At 43.1% G+C, this 19,857-nt stretch overlaps 1 protein-coding gene across 1 annotated transcript; it reads left to right on the top strand.

Moving 5' to 3' along the window:
* The first annotated feature begins 1,569 nt into the window (after window positions 1–1,569).
* MED21 (mediator complex subunit 21) lies at window positions 1,570–7,327 on the top strand. Its single transcript, XM_075113494.1, has 4 exons — window positions 1,570–1,626; window positions 1,956–2,070; window positions 4,078–4,178; window positions 6,752–7,327. Exons 1-4 carry the CDS (start codon window positions 1,585–1,587, stop codon window positions 6,926–6,928), a joined length of 435 nt encoding a protein of 144 aa, XP_074969595.1. The 5' UTR covers window positions 1,570–1,584; the 3' UTR covers window positions 6,929–7,327.
* Window positions 7,328–19,857: the final 12,530 nt, after the last annotated feature.

Here is a 19,857-nt window from a genome sequence, read left to right as displayed (position 1 = left end):
GCACTTAGGAAGGCAGCCTTTCTCTGTCAGGTTATGTAGTTTGCTGAGGTTATTTTTGTTCTGCTCAACGAGGTTGCTGTAAGTCACGATCCACGAGATATTAAAAGTCTGTTAAGTTTTGCATTTACTGCTGTCATAGCTGACCTGTCTGAGTGAGACCTCGGTCACTCTATTTATTCACAGCTCACCATTCCAACTGCTCACCCGTGGCTTTCAGTCATAGGCAAAGAGTGCCTGCAAGAGGCTCGTCTCGTGCCATGAGCCTCACTTATTCCAGGCTCAGTCCAGCACCCATCCCACTCATGGAAATCTAAGGAAGAACCTGTTGACTTCAGTAACAGTTGTAAAACCCCTTCAAAACCTGTGATAGGTTTTGGCCTACAGTGCAGTACCTTGGCTTTTTAAGACAGGAGTGTGATAGAGCCCTGCATCCCAGTTTACATGCACAGGCCAACAAAATCCTAACCCCAACCATGCCATCAGGAAAACACTTCTGTTGGCAAAGAGGGTGGCTGTAAGCAGCAAAAGAGTCTTGCTGCATACGTATTGCTGCCAGCTGCCTGCACCCACAGCACCACCGACAAGCTAGCCAGGAGAAACTCCTGGAGGTCTCCAGCCCAGCTGGCCCCTCAAAGCCAGGCAATAGCCAACACTAGAGCAGGTCAGACAGGGTTTTGACTTGCCAAGCCTGAAGACCCCCACAGGCAGCAGGTGTCCAGCCTCCGGGGTGTCCTGTCCCACCTGCCTGGTGCTGCAGGCGTTCCCTGATGCTGAGCCAGCTGTGACCCCCTGGGTAACCAGGGGAGGCCCCTGACTGGGGAAAGGCCGACGTTGTACCCGGCTTGTAGAGGTAAGAAAGAAGGGGTTTAGGAGCTGAATGACCAACAGCTACATACCAGACACATACGGACTGGCACAGATTGGTATTTATTCACCAACCCATGGGCAGAGAGGACTCTTGCTGGCTCCAAGCCATTGAGGATGCTATGTCCCAGGTCTTTTACTGGTCCCAATATGCTAGACCCCACGTCTGCTCATTTTGGGGTGTGAGCAAAGCACCCAAGTGCCAGTGCCGGAGCCAGTGTCGTACCACAAAAGCTGCGCCCTCCATGGCACACTGGCCTTCCTGTGCCAGTAACAGAGGAATTAGGGTTTTTTAACGCAGTCATCAGCACGGACTGGCGTTCTTGAGAGAAATAAACAGGACTGAAACACCAGTTCCTTCAGTCCCCACGCCCGGTGCCTCCCGCAGCACCCCCGGGGCCAAGCACCCTGTCAGCCAAAGCCAGGCCCTGCCCGGCCCCAGCCGAGCAGTTCAGCAGCGGCCAGCCGCGGGCGGGAAGGCAAGAGGGGCCAAAAAGTGGCTCCCTGTGACTCTGAAGCGGTGCGGGCTGATCCCGCTAGCTGCCCCTGGAGCTGGTCCCGCCGCCGGACCGGAGGACCTCCTGGCCTGCAGGGGGCGCGCCACGCCGGTCCGGTACTACCGGAAAGAGACCCGTGCCGTTCCCCACTTCCTTCCCCGCCCAGCCAACATCCAGGCGCCCTATTGGCTCCGGCCAGGTGGGCGGTGGCGGCGGAGGCATCATGGCGGATCGGTTGACGCAGTTGCAGGACGCGGTGAACTCGGTGAGGCGAGCGTGGTTGTCCCCGTTCCCCCAGCGCCTGGTGCTCTACTTACTGGCCAGGCGAGGCGAGGCTGGCCTCCCCTGTCGTGTCCGCTCCTGTCTCCGCCGCTGCGTCTCGGCCACGCTGCCGTTGGCCGCTGGTGTCTGAGGGGGTGCGATCCCACTGGCCGCAGCCCTAGCGCTGGCAGCTCCCCGGGTAGGGGGGCATCGCTGCCGGCCGCCAGGGGTGGCGGCGTGGGTGGGCTGGTGCCTGGGGCCCGCTGGGACGCAGAGCGAAATTGAAGTGGTTTTAGTGGTGAAATCAATTAACGATCTCCTTACTGCTTGCAGCTCGCCGACCAGTTCTGTAATGCTATCGGAGTGTTGCAGCAGTGTGGCCCCCCGGCCTCTTTCAGCAACATTCAGACAGCGATAAACAAAGACCAGCCTGCTAATCCAACAGAAGGCAAGTCTGGCTTTCTGTATCTCCTAACAAGATGTGAACATGTTCTGATATAGCGCACTCCATAGTACAAAACTTGTACTCCTTTTCATGCACAACAAACAATGCCACTAGTAACTGGAGGATTGGTTGAAGTTAAGTCATAAATTGGTGTCAGTTGTACTTGCTGCGTAAGGTTGTGATAGTAGAAGTGTGATTTCAAGTGTTAAGTAAGCATTGTGATGTATTTCTGGTGCTGGTTTCTTTGCATGGCTACAGTCGCTCCACAGATATAAACCATTTTAATAGGACTGCTGCAAGAGGTTGTTAGTGAGTTGTCCATTACTTCCAACAAGTCTTTTTAGAAAGAGTTAGTGTTAGTCTTATGAAATTGTGTATGAGTTTAAAATTCTTCATGTCATAAACTTATAATTATTTGTGTTTCTCCATGCATCATCTGCTTATGTAATTAATTAAGGAATAATGGCACATTGAATCTCCCCGTTGACATTTGCCATTTTGTTGTTGGCTGTGTTGGGATTGTGTGGTTTTGGGTTTTTTGAGAGAGGCAAGAAACTGATCAAAGACACTGAAACTGGGAAGCAAACTAAAAGTTCTCTCTGATTTGAGAATTTCAAATTAGTATTTAAATAACTATTCTAACTCTGAATATTTTTCTTACCACCTTTTTTCACTTTTTTTTTTTTTCTCCCCTGAGAAAATGTTACATATTTCTTGTATCAGGTTAGGTTTGTCTATTCAGTTATCAGGGGAGACTGGTTTGGAGTGCAGTGATGTGCTTGCTAGGACAGTTGAATCCTAGTTCTCATTGGTCTATGGCAATTTGCTCTCTGATACTGAAATTACTTGGAACAGCCAGCTGAGAGGCTTGTTTACTTCCTCATTGGACCTGCTGCTGTCCTAGGTGCCGGTATCAGTGTGGTGCCAGGAGCTAGAGGCTTTGTTAAGGTCTTAAAATGGTAGGCTATGACTGACTTCTCTTTTGATCTCTCTTTTCCTAAAATTCTCAATATAGTGACTTCAGTAAAATCATACAGCTGAGTTAGCCATGCTGATGAGGCAAAACAAAACTACCAGTTATGTTTCTCTAGATATCTAAAGTCTTAACAAGAAGGCCTTAAAACTCTTTAAAGGACAGTCCTGTGGTGATCCTGAGTAAGCTTTAAATGGATATGCTGGTTTTGTTGTTTGGGTTTTTTTTAGTTAAAGTCAAGCGTACCTTTGAGAATGCTACTCTCTTTTACAGATTTTTTGCTATTAGAAAAAGTATTTTCTCTCTTGCTTCCACAAATCTTCTGTGAACGAATCAACATAAAAAATATGTAAGATCTTAAATTATAAATGGAAAAGGGCTGTTTGAAGATTTTAGTGGCAGTAATGAACTTAATTCAAATTGGACACAATTCCACATGGAAAGGTTTTGTTTCTGGTGTATGGTGCCTCTTACTAAAAGTCCATGCAGTTCTTTCAATGATATCGCTGTTAAATTAAGGTCTGTTATAAACTTCCAACACTTTCCCATTTCTTAGTGGATGAATTGGAATTCTTTTTTTAAATTAAAATGAAATAATCCATCTGTTTGACTCACTATCTTGACATTGCTTCTAGTGTTCTCTTTTTGTCTAGTGGCAGATTTCAAGGCAACGTTTGAAAAGTTAAATGAGTTTCTAGCTATTTCTCAATGCGTAACGTAGCGACGAGGACACTTAATACTGGTATTAGTAATTTCTTAACTGGCTCACCATGATGGAGTTCTAGCTATTTTCTCGTTTGTACAAAGCTCGGCCCTTTGTACAACCAGTTACCTCATTTGATCTAGGATTGGAATCAAGCTACCTTCATTTTCTAATATGCTTGAGTTCCCATCAGTCGTGATGCTGTTGTTTTCTTCATGTAGGAGGATTTTTAACACCTGTGTACTTCAGGTCCGTAGAATTTTCTGTGCTGTGTATGCAGAATTGTGCTTATTGCTAATAATGTACTGAGTAGGCTGACTTTTCTTTTTTACAGAGTATGCCCAACTGTTTGCAGCATTGATTGCACGAACTGCGAAAGATATTGATGTTCTGATAGATTCCCTGCCTAGTGAAGAATCGACAGCAGCTTTGCAGGTAAGAGTGTTCTTAATTAAAATATCCAAACATAACTGAAGGCAAACTTTTTCCTTTTTTAAAATATACTTTTTACTCTCTAGGCCATGTAATATTTAAAAATTATTTTAACATAGGCCTGAATTTTTCATGAGGGTACCCTGTAAGTACTTCGTAGGCTTAGTGGAAATACTGAACTTGCATCTAGCTCTCAATAAGATAATACACATTATACATATTTTAAACTTGGTTTTCTGTTTGAACGCTTAAAAACACAGTGCTTTTATTATAAAACCTCAACACTGGAAACTTACCCCTTTATTTTCTCCTAGCTGCTCAAATATTAATACAACAGATGTAACAGTACTTATGCATTGTGGGATTTTTGTTGTTCTTTTTCTTCCCTTGGATAATCTTTCACGTTCTCTCTTTCATTAGGAGCACTTTTCATTTGGTAGCCATGGAGCCAGCAGGGTACCCTTTAAGTTCTCCAGCTCTGGCACCAAACAGTTCTTTCACTTTTCAGTAATAAGGTGTCCTTCTTTGGACCAGCCAGGCTTGGTGCTTTTGTTTCTTGCTCCTTTTCTCTTCAGACCAGAGGTACTCTAGAAAGAGCTTGGGAACAGAGCTGGCCACGCAGCTATTAGCAGGTGTAGCCAGTATCACTGCCTCCATTTCTGGCCTGGCAGGAGCTGAACTGCTGCAAACAGCTTATGAATCCTTTCACAATACTCAGATGATTCTCACTTCCAAAAAATGCCTTGGATCCACAATTCAAAGAACGTTGCTCTGTTGGGGTTTGGGGTTTTTTTGCCATTATTTCTATAGATCTTGACTAGTAAATGGCATCTTTTTTCTTTTTGTTTCTGCTAGATTTACATCAAGTATTTTCTTTTTTAGAATGCAAGGGTATGTAGAGAGTGCTGTTTCTCTGAGAGCCCTGTAACTGCTTTAAGATCACCTGAAGGTTTTACGCCAGGGTTGATAACCTGTAACTACTCAAAGGCATTTCACCGAAGACTAGTACTAGAGGTGCCTGCTGGGCCAAACGCAAATGACTTGACAGTGACATTACATTTGGTTTTAAACGGAGAAGGTTAAATTTGGAAGTGTTGCTAGTCACAATAATTGCTAAACGTACTAATTGGGCCCGTTAACAACAGCATGATTTTATGTATCTGTGTATTTAATAGCTGAAGACAGCTTTCCTGTGGCAGACAAATTATAGGCTTCTTCCATGACTGAGCAGGGTCTGATCATAGCGACAGCTGATGCCAGGAAAGCAGGGTGCTCCAGAAGGAGGAGTTGGTTATCCAGTAGGGCATGCTTTCCTTCGAGGTGGTGCTTCGAACCACTTCCTGCTCTGTTAATGCAGAATCTCGTTTCACAAGGATTTCTGATCTTTTCTGTTTGGTGTGGTTTTGAGATAAGTGAGCTTGGATTCTGTCACTTACTGATTATAGTTTTGATTTTTATTTGCTGCTGTTTAATTTGGTGCAGTATTAAAGGTAAATATTCTGACATTCTTTAAAAAGACTGCTTTGAAGGTGCTTGCAATACTTTACACAGTATAGTTTTTGTTGAGAAGTGGTCGACAAATACTTGGCTAACACAGATGTACTTAGGCTGATATATATTTTTTTTATATACTAAGGTTGTCTTGGTACGCATTTCAAATCTGAGGCTCGTCTTAAATTATAAAAGGGGCTGCTACACTAATACCCAACACAATTTACCTGTCCTTGTTGAGTTCCCTTGTGGTGAAGCTGGTAGTATGTATTCTGCTCAAATCTGTGGCTTAGCTGCAGTCAAGTTTTTAACAACTGAGACTGAAGTAATTGAGCTGGATTCTAAATTGCAAACTCTTACCTTTTGTTATCTTCCTTCTCTGACCCTTCTTCCAAGGCCTGCTACGTCCTTCATGTGTATATTAAACTTCACTAGAGACATCAGTGTTGCAGAACAAAAGAGGAATACGTGGACAGAATCTGCCAGTTAATTTAAGCATGGCTTCTTAAGGACCTGTATATAAACCTGAATAACTGCTTCAAAAAACCTATCAATCTGAAACTATTTGGTTTGCCTTTTCTGTTATCAAGTTAGAACAAGTTTTAGTAGTTTTAAATTTGGTAAATATTTTAAAGTTAAAATGTTTTATTTCACTAAATTTTGTCTAAATGAAAAGCAGTCTTGTTCTGAAACAAAATACTGGAAAAAGGTTAAACTATATAGTTTCATCTGAAAAACTCTATCGAGCAGAAACATTTAAATAGGTTATGCTTATATCTTGCTGAGCACCTTTCAGTAAAAGAGTGGGATGAACGTTCACTTATCAAGAAAAGCTGTACTGAGCCAAGTCATAATAAGAAAGAAGCCAACATCTCTGTGTCATGGGGGTGGGGTTTGTGGATATGAACTCTTTTAGGCTGCCACCTCTAAGTTTCTTTGAAGTGGCTAGTATGTAATTCAGGGGCTAAAGTGAGCATCTTCCTCTTTTCTAGAGAGTACTAACTGTTCCATCACCATCCTTTAGCAGCAAAGTCAATTTTGCATTATACTTGAAGATCCTTACTTTTCTCCCTTTTATCTTAAAGGCTGCTAGTCTGTACCAGTTAGAAGAAGAAAATCATGAAGCAGCTGCCCGTCTGGAAGAGGTGGTTTATCGTGGGGATATGCTGCTGGAAAAGATACAGAGTGCCCTGGCAGATATAGCCCAGTCGCAGCTGAAGACGAGAAGCGGAACGCACAGCCAGCCCCTCCCGGACTCGTAGCGCCAGGGGGCAGCGCGCCCCTGCAAAACCGAACCGCGGCAGGTCCTGCTGGCGATGCAGCTCTGTGCCCAGGGGGAGCTGTGACAACCAGTCCTCCCCTTGGGGGGCTCTCGAGTGCTCTGAGCCCCGGTAACAACTTCTTTTATCAAAGCTCTGACTGCAGGTTTTGTATGAGAAACATTTATTTTGTGGGATCGGTGGTTCTGTTCTAGAATTACATGTGTTGATGTGTTTCCTTGACTTAAAATACTAATTTCTGAGCTTTCTTTTTTGTTCATGAGTATGTCTGACTTGAATCTGATTTGTTACCTTCACTACACGGGCCTTAGTCCCTAAAGTGAACTTGGAAGGAAAATATATTAAGAGTATTTGTGTAATTTGCTCACTCCTACTTTAAAACTTCTGTGTTCGTGGTATATTTTTTTGTAAGGCTCGAACACAGACACACTTGAATTTGCCAGAGTTCCATGGAGGCAGTGCTAGACAAGGATGTGACTACAGTGGTGGCCATCTGTTCTAATTAACAGAAATGGTAATTAAACATTTGTATTACTACTTGGCTGGTTTACCACCCTTTACAGAGCAAGTGAAAGGGTAAGTAAACTCTAATGTTTGCAGAGTAAGTGTTCTTGCCATTGGCATCTCATTTTTTTAAAAAAATTAATCTGCAGGTATCCGATACTGGTATTTATTATTGTTTGTAATTCACAAATGGGTCTTTGACTCTTATTGCCACTGACATGCTTACTATTACTTGCTTGTGCCATTTCTCTGCTTAGGCTGATATGCCACATTCTCGTGGCAGCTGATGAATGCCTCTAAAGCAGACAGTAATGAGGAAGCATTGGATGGCTGGGAAAAAATTAGCAATGAGGAAACTGAAAATAACTTACCATGTAAGGTCGCTTTTCATTGTAAGTTGTGGCTGCCACGTGAATGCTGTGCTCATAAGCAGCAAGAGGCCTGTCGTTCCCAGCATGCTCTAAGGAGATTTTTGGTTTTATCTTCACACACGGAATACATTTTTTGCCCCTTGTTTTAGGATTCTAGAAATACCAGTATCTCTTTTTACATTTGAAAAAAAGGCCACCAGTTCAATGCATGTGCTTGGAGTTGAACTGTTCTTTTGAGTAAGCAGCCTTGCATTATTGTAGGGTGCTGTTTATTGCCACATCATACCTGTTCATTTCCTGATCAAAACTACCTACTTCTATATGTTGGATGTGCTGTCGTTGACTTGGAAGTTACATGCATTGCTATTGCATATAGAAGGTAAGAGCAATTAAAGTATGTCTTTAGCGTGCTGATCCTTGAGGAATTAGATGCAGCCACTCACTGGACGGCACCGGTGAAAGGAAGAGTATAATGTGGCACAGGATACATCTTGTACACAGCCTGTTTTGAGGATTAAAAAATGCAAAGCTGTTCCTACCTGTAACAACTACTGGAGCTGAAGTATTTAATTGGACAGGTATTTAAGTATTTATATTATTTTGTCAAATTTACATATCTGTAGTGTAGTCTGCTGTTGGGAGGCTCTTACACTATCCAGATTCCATAGAAGGAAAAACAGTTGGGGAGGTGAACAAGCTACAGCCAGCCCTAGTTCTGTAACAGGATCTTTATGAATAATAACTGGGCTGTGGTAATTTACAAAGCCATGTAGATATGCCTGTGTCCTGGGAGGCTTGGGGGTGGGCAGGTTTTCATTTGAAGTCAGTCATGGGGCCTGGTTTTTGGTTTGGCTTGTTTTCCCTAGAAAAACTGTGTCCAGTCCATCTCAAGTTGGTTGGGTGGGTGGGGTGGATTTTTTTTGTTGTTGGTTGTTTGCTTTTAAACTAGAGGACTTAGAAAACTTAAATATTTGGGCTTTGCTTGTGGAGTTGGTTTTTTTTTTTGAGATGTGTTAATTTGAGATTTGTACATTGCTGGAAAAGGGGTTAGACCTTCATAGTAGATTCTCTGGTATTGCTTAATACGTGCATCACCTCAAATTTGTTAACTTGGAAACTTCCGCTGTGGGAGATGGTGTACTCTTCATTAACAATATCCTTCTTTTAATTTCCTATCCTTTTTGTGCTTGAAAACTGCTGTATTTCTGCAGCCTCATACTGTCTAGTTCTGGAAGCTTTTTCTTTTAGTTGCTGTTTATTGAATGTGCTAGGCCACTTTAACATAAAGTGTGTATCAGTATTAAACAGTTAATCACACTTACAAGTAAACCTTAGCCAGAGGTTTAAGCTCCCTAGTAAGTATGTGTGGTTTCGCAGTACTTGGGTCTAGTTTAGTGAATGTTGCCAGTTTAGTAGAGATGCGGTTTCTGATATGGTTAAAAACAAGTATCACAATAAAGCAAGAGAGCCAAATTGCTCTTTTCTCCTAGAGAAATAATGTAATATTTTGGTGAGTGAGTAGTGCTATAAGATGCGTGACCCCGCTAGTTCTTGTATCTTGTGTTGCTGGACTAGCTGTTGTAAATCTTCACCTGCTCTTTCACAGCCTGCAGCTCAGTCAGTAAGGTTGTATATCTTTTGCTGGGCTCTGACACGTAGAAGGGGGGGAAAAACGCCTATTTGCTATGGCTGTCGAAGGGACAAAGCATTCGATTGGGGCTTGGAGATGTGCATTCCTTTGCTCGGTACCATAGATGTGCTGGTTTGTCTAGCCCCTGCTGTTGGGGCTTAAACACCTCTGTATAAAAACCAATGTCTAATGCTGGCGATCTCCTTGAGGGGGGTACTCATGCTAGTGTTGTAGGTCATGCAGGATTACTGTGTCTGTACTATTTAGTGCCCCAGCTTTCAGTTAAAAAAAAAAAAAAAAAAGGTGGGGGGCAAATGGCTCTGGAAAAAGGCATTGTATCGTCCCTGAGAAGTCTTGACTGTCTGCAAACTTCTAATACTGAAGAGTGGGAGGGTGGGGGAGAAATAAACCCTACGTAACAGCTGCTAACAAACATAACAGGTTACATGCCAGAGAGCTGTAACGGGAAACTCTGGTTGAGACAAGAGAGTAAATGGATGTAAAGCATCGTGGGAAGAAAAAAGTATTGAGCAAGATATAAAATGGTTCTGCGTATTATCTTGGACAAGGAGTACTGCCCAGTGAACAAATTGTGCTATGAAGAAAGATAGCGCAGAACATAATGGAAAATTCCATTGAAAAACAATCTCAACCACTTCAAATGAGCAGGAGCGTTTCATGCTGAGAATCCATACAGCCCACTGGCAAAGATGTTGGAATCAATTTAGTAAATACAAGCGGCTGATCAAAGCTTAGTATTCTTTACTATAAACAACCATGCTCGGAGGGAAGGAACACCTCGCAGCAGCTGTTCTCATTTTCAGATACAAGAATATGGAGGAGCTAATACACTTGTTTTTAAAGATACTGTAAAAAGTACATTAGCAGTATTCTACCTTCATGTCTTTAGGAAGCTGATCCAGACATATTATTGCAGCTGATCTTTGGCAATCTGGGAGCTCCTGCTGTGCGCGGCATGGGGAGGGTGTCCTGGCTGTCCCCACAGATTTGGTATCAAGTGACTTGGGGAGTTTGCAATAATACAGGCCAGAGCCTGCCTGGCTGGGAGCAGCTCTGCTCAAATGGCCCAGGGGTCTTGGCAGGCAGCAAGCTGAATGTGTGCCGGGAGCTGGCCCTGGCAATAAAAAAAAGACCAAACAGCATCCCGGGCTCTATTAGTGGGAGTGCAGCCAGTAGATTGAGGGAAGTGATTACTTCCCTCTGCTCAGCATGTGTAAGACTGCATCTGGAATACTCTGTACAGTTTTGGGCTCCTGACATCAGAAAGATGTTGATAAACTAGCAGTTCTGCAGAAGGCCACCATGATGGCATGGGCTGGAGCGCCTCCCCGGTGAGGAGAGACTGCGGGAGCTAGGCTGGGAGAAGAGATGACTTTAGGGACGCCAAGCAGGAGCCTGCCTGTACCTGTGGGGAGGTGATGAAAAAGAGAGGGCTGGGCTTTTCACAGTGGTGCATAGGATGATGGTCAGTGGGTGTAAATTGAAACAACAGAGGTTCAGGCTGGTCACAAGGGAAGGTGTTTCACCATTAGGACAGTTAAGTTTTGGAATGTGATCCCCAAGGAAGCTGGAAATCCTGGGAGGTTTTTCAAGACTTGACTGGATAAAGCTCTGAGCAACCTCATCTGCGCATGCAGCTGACCTACCTTTGAGCAAGAGGTTGGACTAGACACCCGAGAGGTCCTTCCGACCTGAATGATCCTAGGGATACTGGGTGCATTAATGGTTTCAGAAAGAAGCAAGAAAGTATTAAGGAAAGTTGTTGTCCCCTTTCTAGAAAGGCACATCTGGAGGACAGAAAACTTGAGGTATCTGATATCAGTCTCATTCTTTGGGATAAGATTTCGTGATGTAGGTCTCTGCACTGGGAGGCCGCTGAGTTGACCTTACGTGCGGTGTGAAATTCCATGCTGTAGTGACCCAGGGTTCCAACAGGTGCCCTTGGAGAGCACGGTATGCAAAATCCCCATCCTATACTTACAGAAAACTGATCCATCAGATGATGCTGACTCACTATTAGACAAAGGCAGACTCTAAAGAAAGAAATTGTATTTGTGTTTTATATAGCTTGTTATGTAGTCTTACATAAGAAATAATGAAAGCCCTAGTTTCAGGCACCAAACCTGAGACTAGAGCAAAAGCTTTATTCTAATTTTTTTCTTTCAAATCTATGGAAGAAATGTTTGAATTACTTTTATCGACTTAAGAACAAATTGTTGATTGACTGACAGGACCTTTTAACCTCTAACACATAGGACTATAGTCTAGCAACAAAGGGCACAGAAAACAAAGTTTGCAAACGAGACGTGTTTTATGCTCCAGGTATGTCAGCTCCTGTGCTTTATGTGCTTGCCATCAGCAGCATCCACGGTGGAAATGATCTCCAGGAAGTTTTTTGTCTGTTCTAATGCAGTTAGTGTAACATACTTCATAGAAGCTTCACAATTATTGCATGCTGTTTGTGTACGCTTACATGCAGGCTCTATGTTTATTCTTGTTTCTTGGAAAGCTTTGTAGGAAACCTTGCTTGTTCACGGTAGCTAAACAAGCAGAACAGGGATTTTGTATTCTGCCTGCTGCTGTACCCAACCAGCATAGCCAAGTAGCTAAACACATTCAACTCCTGCTCTGAGCACAAAAGGCTTTTTAGACTGTCACCCTGTTTCTTCTGAATCTCTGTTTATAGCTAACATTGAGGTAGCATAGCACAACAGTAGAAACAGAACTCCCCCTGACTATTTTAACTTGATATTTACTTGCTATAAATATTACCAGGGTCCTGGATTTAGCCTTCTCAGCCTTATACGCTTCACTGAAGCCCAAAGTGAATTAATTTTTGTGAAGTGGAAATTTGTAGCTGAGTAGGGAGCGTGCAATTTAGCTGCAAAACATCCTTTCTCCACCCTGCCTGCTTAAAAAGAGAAAATTGAAATAGAAGCTGTCTTTCAGGAAACAACATACTTCATTCTATGGCTGTGTGGGAAAGCACCTGACTATAAGTGCTAGAGAAAAAAATCATTATTGTTTTCCCAAGTCATGAACCAAGGGAAACAAGACACATCCATGAAGAGGACAACACCCTTGCAGCTAAGAGCTCAGAAGAAGAGGGCTTGTGCACTGAGACCCTATTAAGATTGTCGAGGTGGGGCTTCTGCAGGTGTCTCTCTGGTGCCTTCTCCAGGTGTCTGCAGAATGGTGAATAGGAAGAAGTAAATGTCTGCTTGCTTGGTGCCTGGGGAACTGCCTTCAGCTGGGAAAAATGGGAATGCAAATTTTATTTCAGTGCTGAAGAAGAGGGATGTTAAAAATGTCAGGACAGTTGGCACACAATTGCACACAACCTAATAAAGTGCACCTTTCTGAAAGAAAAGAAAAAATACTGTTTCCTCTCCTTGCTGCCTTTTCACAGGTACCAGGAAAAGGGTGGGGTCTGTTTACAGTCAGCCTGCCATTTTGTTTTGAATGCTTGTGTCAACGAACACTCAATATAAGCAAGTATTAATTTTGAAAACTGGGCAGTTTTCAGATTCTGCAGTTAGATAAACCTCTCTGGTGTGACAGTGAGCACTCTACGTGTTTAATGAACCTGGTATTGAAAGGAGAGTTTTGACAAAGGAGGCTTTCACTTGGTGGTGGTTTCAAAATTGCAATATGCTGCTGTCAGAAAGCTTTCTCTTGTGCAGTGATACAATGACAGTACACTAATTTATCCAACTTCTGCTGTGAAAAAGCCAGCAGAATCGCCCAGCTGTTGTCAAATGGCATTTGATGGAGCGGAAGTAGACCCTTTAATTCAGTGGGACTACATCTCTGTGTGTAAAGCTAAGAAAGCATCTTAACTGTCCTAGGCTCTGTAAAGTGGGGCATGGGCCTTTCCCTTTTTTTACTGTGTGATGTACAAAGAAAGAGGCACAGTGTAAAATGGTGGAAGGGAAACACTGCAGTGAAGAAGAAAACATTTTAGACAACTTCAAGGGCAGTGAGTGAGTATGTGATGTCCACCTAGCATCAGACCTCCTGGTGAGGTACCTCCTCCTCTCTCATGGGGCTCCCACTACATGGCTCTCCCTACAGCATCATAGTCAGGGTTGGGGCTACAGTGTGGAGTGGCCTTTACCCTCTTGAACGTAGAAGCAGAGTCACACCTAAATAGGATTCCTAAAGGATGCACAATGTGGTCCTCCTTCCCCAAAAGCTACTGAGTTTGAATGCAAAATTATGCAACTGGTTAAAATTACACAGTTTTAACATGTACTGCAGGAGCCAGCTATGAAAAGGTGCCTACAGTTGATCTGAGTGATGTGTTCCAGCTCACTTCAGGCATCCAAGAGCCCAAACCACACTGCTTTAGTAGATGTTGCTAGCAAAGGAGAGCTGAAGTTCCTAGGCACTACACAGGTCTTGGAAGTTTTCGGTGTGTCCAGTAGATGCACAAAGAGCTCAGAGTGGGACCTGCCCTGGCTTACGCTGACCAATGATAAGGGGAATCCTTTCCATGGCTCCAGCAAGCTGTGGAGGAGGCACCTGGTGTGCTTAAAGGGAGTGAAATCCTCTAATGAGGCAGACTGAGCAGCTCGCTCTGACTTGTTTTGGTGTGCTCAAGCGTGCAAAGTGTAATTCTACTTAGTGCACTACAATTTCTCAGCTGAGAAGGACTGTTTGCTTCCCTGTCTTGCTTCCTCTCCAGGTATTTTGCAGCAGCTGCAGGTGAATCAGTATACAGCCACCTTCACCTGTGTGTTTCCTCCCACCTGGTCCTTAACTGACTGGTTAAAAGTAATTAATCCCTGCCAGCCTCTAACAGGAGAAGGAATTCAGGTGGTGACACATGATAAAAGGCACTGTTCTGACCTTAGGTGTCACTGGGGAGTAAGGGATCAATTTTCTTGTCTCAAAAGTTGTATCATGAGCTTATATTTATGATTTAAAAAGAATTGCTAGGTATCTGTAGATGATGGTATTTCTTAACTGTGTTACTTGTTATTTATGACTAAGTCATGTTTAATTGTCTGTCATGTAATGGTGGATACTGACCTGATCTGAAGTCCTGACTTTGGAAGTCCTGGCTTTGGAACAGACCATAAATTGGTAGGCTAAAATGTAAGAAAGGCACTTATTACAGGGATACTGTATCAGGAAGAATCCTATGGAGCAGCATCAGAAATTAATATGACCATTTAGGGTAATTAAGTGGTAATATTTACCATAGTAAGAAAGAGTATGCTTATGTTCTGCACAGCTCTTTGTGCTTAGTTGCTATCAGAATAAAGCTGCAATAACATAACTTCTCAAATAATGAAGTGTAAACAGGTTGTAGGCTGCCTTGTAAAGGGAACTTGTGGTTGTTTTCTGTGGATAACATCTGACACTGAGGTGTAGCAACTGAACTTCAGCAGTTCACCATACGTTTTCCAGATTTAGCTGTCTTCAGCAGCAAATCATGTTACAGTTTATGGTTTTTCAAAGAGTGATGTTTTTTGCGACCCAACTGTGAACACAGCTAGAGCTGGGTGGGGTACATGAATGCTGTGGCTTGCTTTGAAAACTCTCCCTGGTGCTGCACTGGTATGTCTGAACCACAGGTTCAGGGTTAGACTGATCCTGAAACTTAAGTTCAGGAAGACATGATCCCCAATCTTAGTGACAGGGGTTGTTAAAATGATTTCTTCCCTCTTTATGGCATGGAACTGGATTATTTCTTAGGGCTATCCAGGCACTCACTACTGTAAGGAATGGGTACCTTAGTGCCCTTGATCACCTGTGCTTGCTTCCTGTGGTACTCTACTATTTGTGGCCCTTGGTCATTGGTGTTATAGCCTTGTGGTGTGAGACGCTGTTCTGTGGTTTCAGTGTCTGGGGTTGTGTGACTGGATCCTTATGAACTAAATACCACGTGGTGGTGTGCAATCGGTCTTGCTCGCCCTGGCAGCCTCATTCATTTTCGTCCTATGTTTAGTCCTTGTTATGGTACTTCCTATCTAACCTATGCACAAAACCTGGCCTCTGTGGTGTTAACAGTCCGTCAGAGATTTATTAAAATAGCCCACTGAGGTCAAGGGAACGTCCTTTCCCAGAAACGATGTGCAGGATTGTACCGGAGTGCTTGCAAGGAGACACTGCACTGCAGAACTTTTAGTTTTCCCTTTTACTTGTGATTCATAATCCTGACGTACTCAGGAACTCCTATACCAGACACAATAGAGCCAGCTGTTGCACTTGGCAGAAACACATTGTTCTGGTAGTATTTTAACCCTCCATAAACCTATGCTGAGGAGAGAAGTACGACAAAATTGTTTGCAAGGAGGCACCTTTCTTGGTTGTGACCACCCTGGACTGTCCCATAGAGCTGGATTCCTTTCTTTCAAAATCTTCGGATCACTCCTTTGAGAGCACATCTTCAGCCTTTCAGAGTAGAACAACAGCAGTTTGACATAAGAATTTAGAGTAGTGACTCTGTTTAAACTGTTTGCGGTCACTCTTGCTTACAATTTTTGCAGGATACCCTATGCACCGCTCTGTAAAACACCTTTGAGGACCCATGCCAGGCTTTTTTCTCAAAGATGTTCCACCTTACCTGGAATCACTCAAATTGTCATTAATCCAGGAAGACAGATTGAGAACACGTGGATGTGGCTCATACTCTAGCAGTATGAGTACATCCACAGGGGAGAGGAAAGACACCAGACCTTGCACAAATGAATGCACAGAGTAGAAGTGCTCCAACAGGAAAACGGATGCAAAGATTCACCGCTTCAGAACAGCCTGTAACCCTGAAGTTAGGGCCCTGTACTGGAACGTGAGTAGCCTAAGCTCGAATCCCCTCAGTCAAAATGGATCTCCCTGCATTGAATACAATATGTACTGAACGTGAGGGCTAGATAGGGACTTAGAAGGTACAAGGAAAGGATAGCTGTGTGGGATGGAAAGGACAGCAAAAGAGTATTGCAGCAAGAGAATGGGGATGTAGTAGTCCCTTGGTGATAATCACGCTCTTGAATAACCCATTAAGTTGAATTGTGCATCCCAACAAGTGAAATATCTGCATAGCATCTTGTGGCAGGAGACGCATTCATTTTGAACTGGACTAAAGAGACAGAATTATTTTCTGTGGCTCAGATGAAACAGCCAAATATGGCTGTGACTACCTCTGCTATTTGCTTTACCATTTTTTCACCTACTTTTTCTCTGAAATTAGGTTTTCATACAAGAGACTGTCCTGTCATCTTGATCTGATGATTCTGTGACAAATCAAAATAAATGTAATTCATTATTAAGGAACTGGGAAGGCAACAATGGAATAAATACCACAGGTCCTGTACAGATCTTGGGGTGAGATTAGTTTAACAGATGCATACTGTTTACCTGATGAAAAATGTAAACTTTGGTATTACTTTCTTTTGGTAATTTTTAAGTAGATTTAGTTTTTTAAGTAAATGCTAGAAAGCGAGATCTTAAAACAAACTGCTCTCATCCACAAAGAAGGAAGAGTGCAAGCGTTCTTCTGCCGCCAATACCCCATCTGCAGGGACAGGTGTTATTCTTTGTCCATTCAAACCCCATGTTTTGCCTCAGAGCAGTAGGAAGGGATTTCCCTTGTGTCCTTAATTACAGTGGCTTTGAGCAGATGATCTATGCAATGAACCATGTTACCACTTCATTTCACACCGGCCACAAGATGAAATTATGTCGGCTTTGGACAAAACTGGCCATTGTTACCGTAAATGTGTACGTCATGGTGAAGGATGGTGCAAGTTAATCAATTGACAAACCAATTGAGTTCCCCAGTGCAGGCAGAGACCAAGACTCCACCACACACCAGCTGCCCCTGCAGTGCACCAGTATAAAAGGAGCAGGGAAGAACTAGGGCCTACTGTAATTTGACAGGAGTTTAATGAGGCAGGTGTGTCCCTTTGCCACTGGGGATGGGTGCACAAGGATGACCAAAGTTGCAGTGTGCTTTGGACATCAGACTAAAGTATAAACCTGTATTTTTAAAGAGTTTGCTGTCTGATGCTGATTTTCCCCCATGCCTGCCCCTGTCAGTGAGGTGCCACCAGCTTGTAGGCAGCACAATAATCCAAAAACAATGAAAATATTTAATCAGGTTAGTAAAACTTGCATGCCTTAATATTGCAAATGATTGAGATACACGATAAATAAACCTTGTGAAATGGGAATAAGCTTGGGGGGGGAATGCCTGATTGATTGAAAAGTTGAGAGGGCCAGAATATGTCAATAACATGCTTTAATTACTCTTTCTGTTACTGCCTCTGTCACTGCTACAGCTTACAGAAAACTAGCTCTGTAACTGGCTGTATTTGGAGGTAGAAAAAGCAGTCTAGGATGACTCACAGGTGTCTGGAAAGGCAAGAATACTTGTCTCGTTGCATGTTTCATCACAGTATTTTCAAGAAATTATCGTAGAATGATGTCACCCAAGGAAAATGTCATCCCACAAGAACTGCCCACAAGTTTGCCTTTATTGAGAAGGTTGAATAGTTCAGTCTGTGTTAATGGTTAAACTGACCAGACATTTCTCACTAATCACAAGTTTCATTAATGTCTTTTTGGAGAGCCAATGGGATGGGTTTTCAGCCTCACATCATTCCCGAGTCTGCTATGTTTACTTATTACATAAGTTTGCAGATACCTACTTTGGCATATCAGTGTTAAAAATAGCCTCAGGTGCTGAGCAGGGAGATGAATAATCACATTTGAAAGGCTTCAGGGAGTTCTCAGATTCACTCCACAGGCACAAACATTCAGATAGATACAATTCTTCTTAAGAGAATTCTTAAGAATTCTTAATTAATTCTTCTCTTAAGAGTAGGCTGGCTTGACCTAAATACTCAGGTAACAGACTTTAACCAGGAAGCCACTAGAAACAGCTAGCTAGATTCAGTAGCTAATTAAAATAAGTAAACAAAGAACAATTAATAAAAACCAAAAGGTGAACACTGTGCACAATGTCTTGTTATTGAGTACTAAGGTCACCGTAGCATCCTTTAAAAACTTCTCTCCACCAAAGGCTGATCATATGCTACCTAAGAACCAGGGTGGTTCTGGGGTGCCCTCTACTTCTGGTCACTAAATTATGTGCTGGTCCCATGCCTCCTGGGGCCTGATGGGTTAAGGCTATTTACAGACTCAAGTATTTCTAAGTGGTCTCCAACCACTCTGAAAAAGAAAATTATTATTCTAAACTGTGGTATGTAATTAGAGCAAAATTATTCTGAGTGTCAGAAGATGGGAGGTAGAAAGAGGGAGAAGAGGGACTCATTGATAGATGACAAACATAATAAATTACTGCAGGCATCACACAACTGCTTGATAACCTACTATTTCTGAATCTTGTCTCCTTGAGCCATCATCCCTTCTACCTTTAAATCAAGTTTAAGCTAAAGTAGCTGGATTCATCACCTTCATCTCTCAGCAGAGACCCATGAGTGCTCCCCTTCAACCTGGCCTTTCCTACAGCCACTCTGCAAAGCTTTTCTTTACATCCCATCTTTGCCTGGCTTAAATTTATTTCTACCAGTCTGTGGGTGTCTGACAGGTGGTGTCTGTGTCTGCCAATCTCCAGTGGCACCCTCACTCCAATCACCTCCCTGTGCTCCCTGAAAGGCTCTCTGGCCTCCAGGACCTGGCACAGCTGACTTCCCAAAACCCATCGGCCTTGCAGCTGGCTCTGCTGCTGAAAACTTTGTCATGTCGCTATGTAAGCAGTGTTTTCTCCAGAAGAAATCTCTGAGGAGTGAGAATCTGTAATCAGCAGCTTCCAGAGGAGATCAGAGGCATGTTAGCCATGGGCTTTATTATGCCTGTTTGTCAAGGTTTGGGGAAAGGGATTCTTTGCCAGAGGTGTTTGGAGAAAGACAGAAAGAAAAGAGTAAGTAGGTAATGTTGACCTTCATCCCTCTCCCCACACCCTTCCTCTTTTTTTTCCTCCCTTATAAATACTTATTTTTGCTTGTTAAGGTCCAAGTTTCTGTGAGCTTATAGTTCCCTCCCAGCCAGGATAGATGCTGTGTGTGCAGTGGTTTATGGAGTGACAGTGATTTAAAACTGCTCTAAAATATGCTTTTGAAGCTCTGTCCCCTCTGTGATTTTAGGCAGAGTATTTTCAAGGTGGCATTGCTGGTTTCCTTAAATGGCAAGTAAGCAGTTTGCTGAACTTTTAAAAGTACCTCTGGCTTTTTCACAATATAAAAATAAGCCTGCCTTGACCTATTTTGAACTCATTTCTTAGGAACACAATCTCAGTTGATGTTAGAGGCTTCCAAAACCTTTCAGGAAGCATTTTAAGTACAGTGCATTAGACTTAGCCTTCCTTATGGCCCTGATTCAGCACTTATGTATGGGCACAACTTAATGTGTTAGCACAA

Source organism: Phalacrocorax aristotelis, chromosome 1 (assembly GCF_949628215.1).
Source record: "Phalacrocorax aristotelis chromosome 1, bGulAri2.1, whole genome shotgun sequence".
In the NCBI taxonomy this organism is placed as follows: Eukaryota; Metazoa; Chordata; class Aves; order Suliformes; family Phalacrocoracidae; genus Phalacrocorax; species Phalacrocorax aristotelis.
The sequence above is the reverse complement of the archived record's forward strand: the minus strand, read 5'-3'. Positions and strand labels throughout refer to the sequence as shown.

Coding starts and splice junctions, on each gene's coding strand:
- MED21 (XM_075113494.1), top strand. CDS start 1,585: ATGGCGGATCGGTTGACGCAGTTGCAGGACGCGGTGAACTCG. Junction 1,627..1,955: donor TGCAGGACGCGGTGAACTCG/GTGAGGCGAGCG, acceptor TACTGCTTGCAG/CTCGCCGACCAGTTCTGTAA. Junction 2,071..4,077: donor GCCTGCTAATCCAACAGAAG/GCAAGTCTGGCT, acceptor TCTTTTTTACAG/AGTATGCCCAACTGTTTGCA.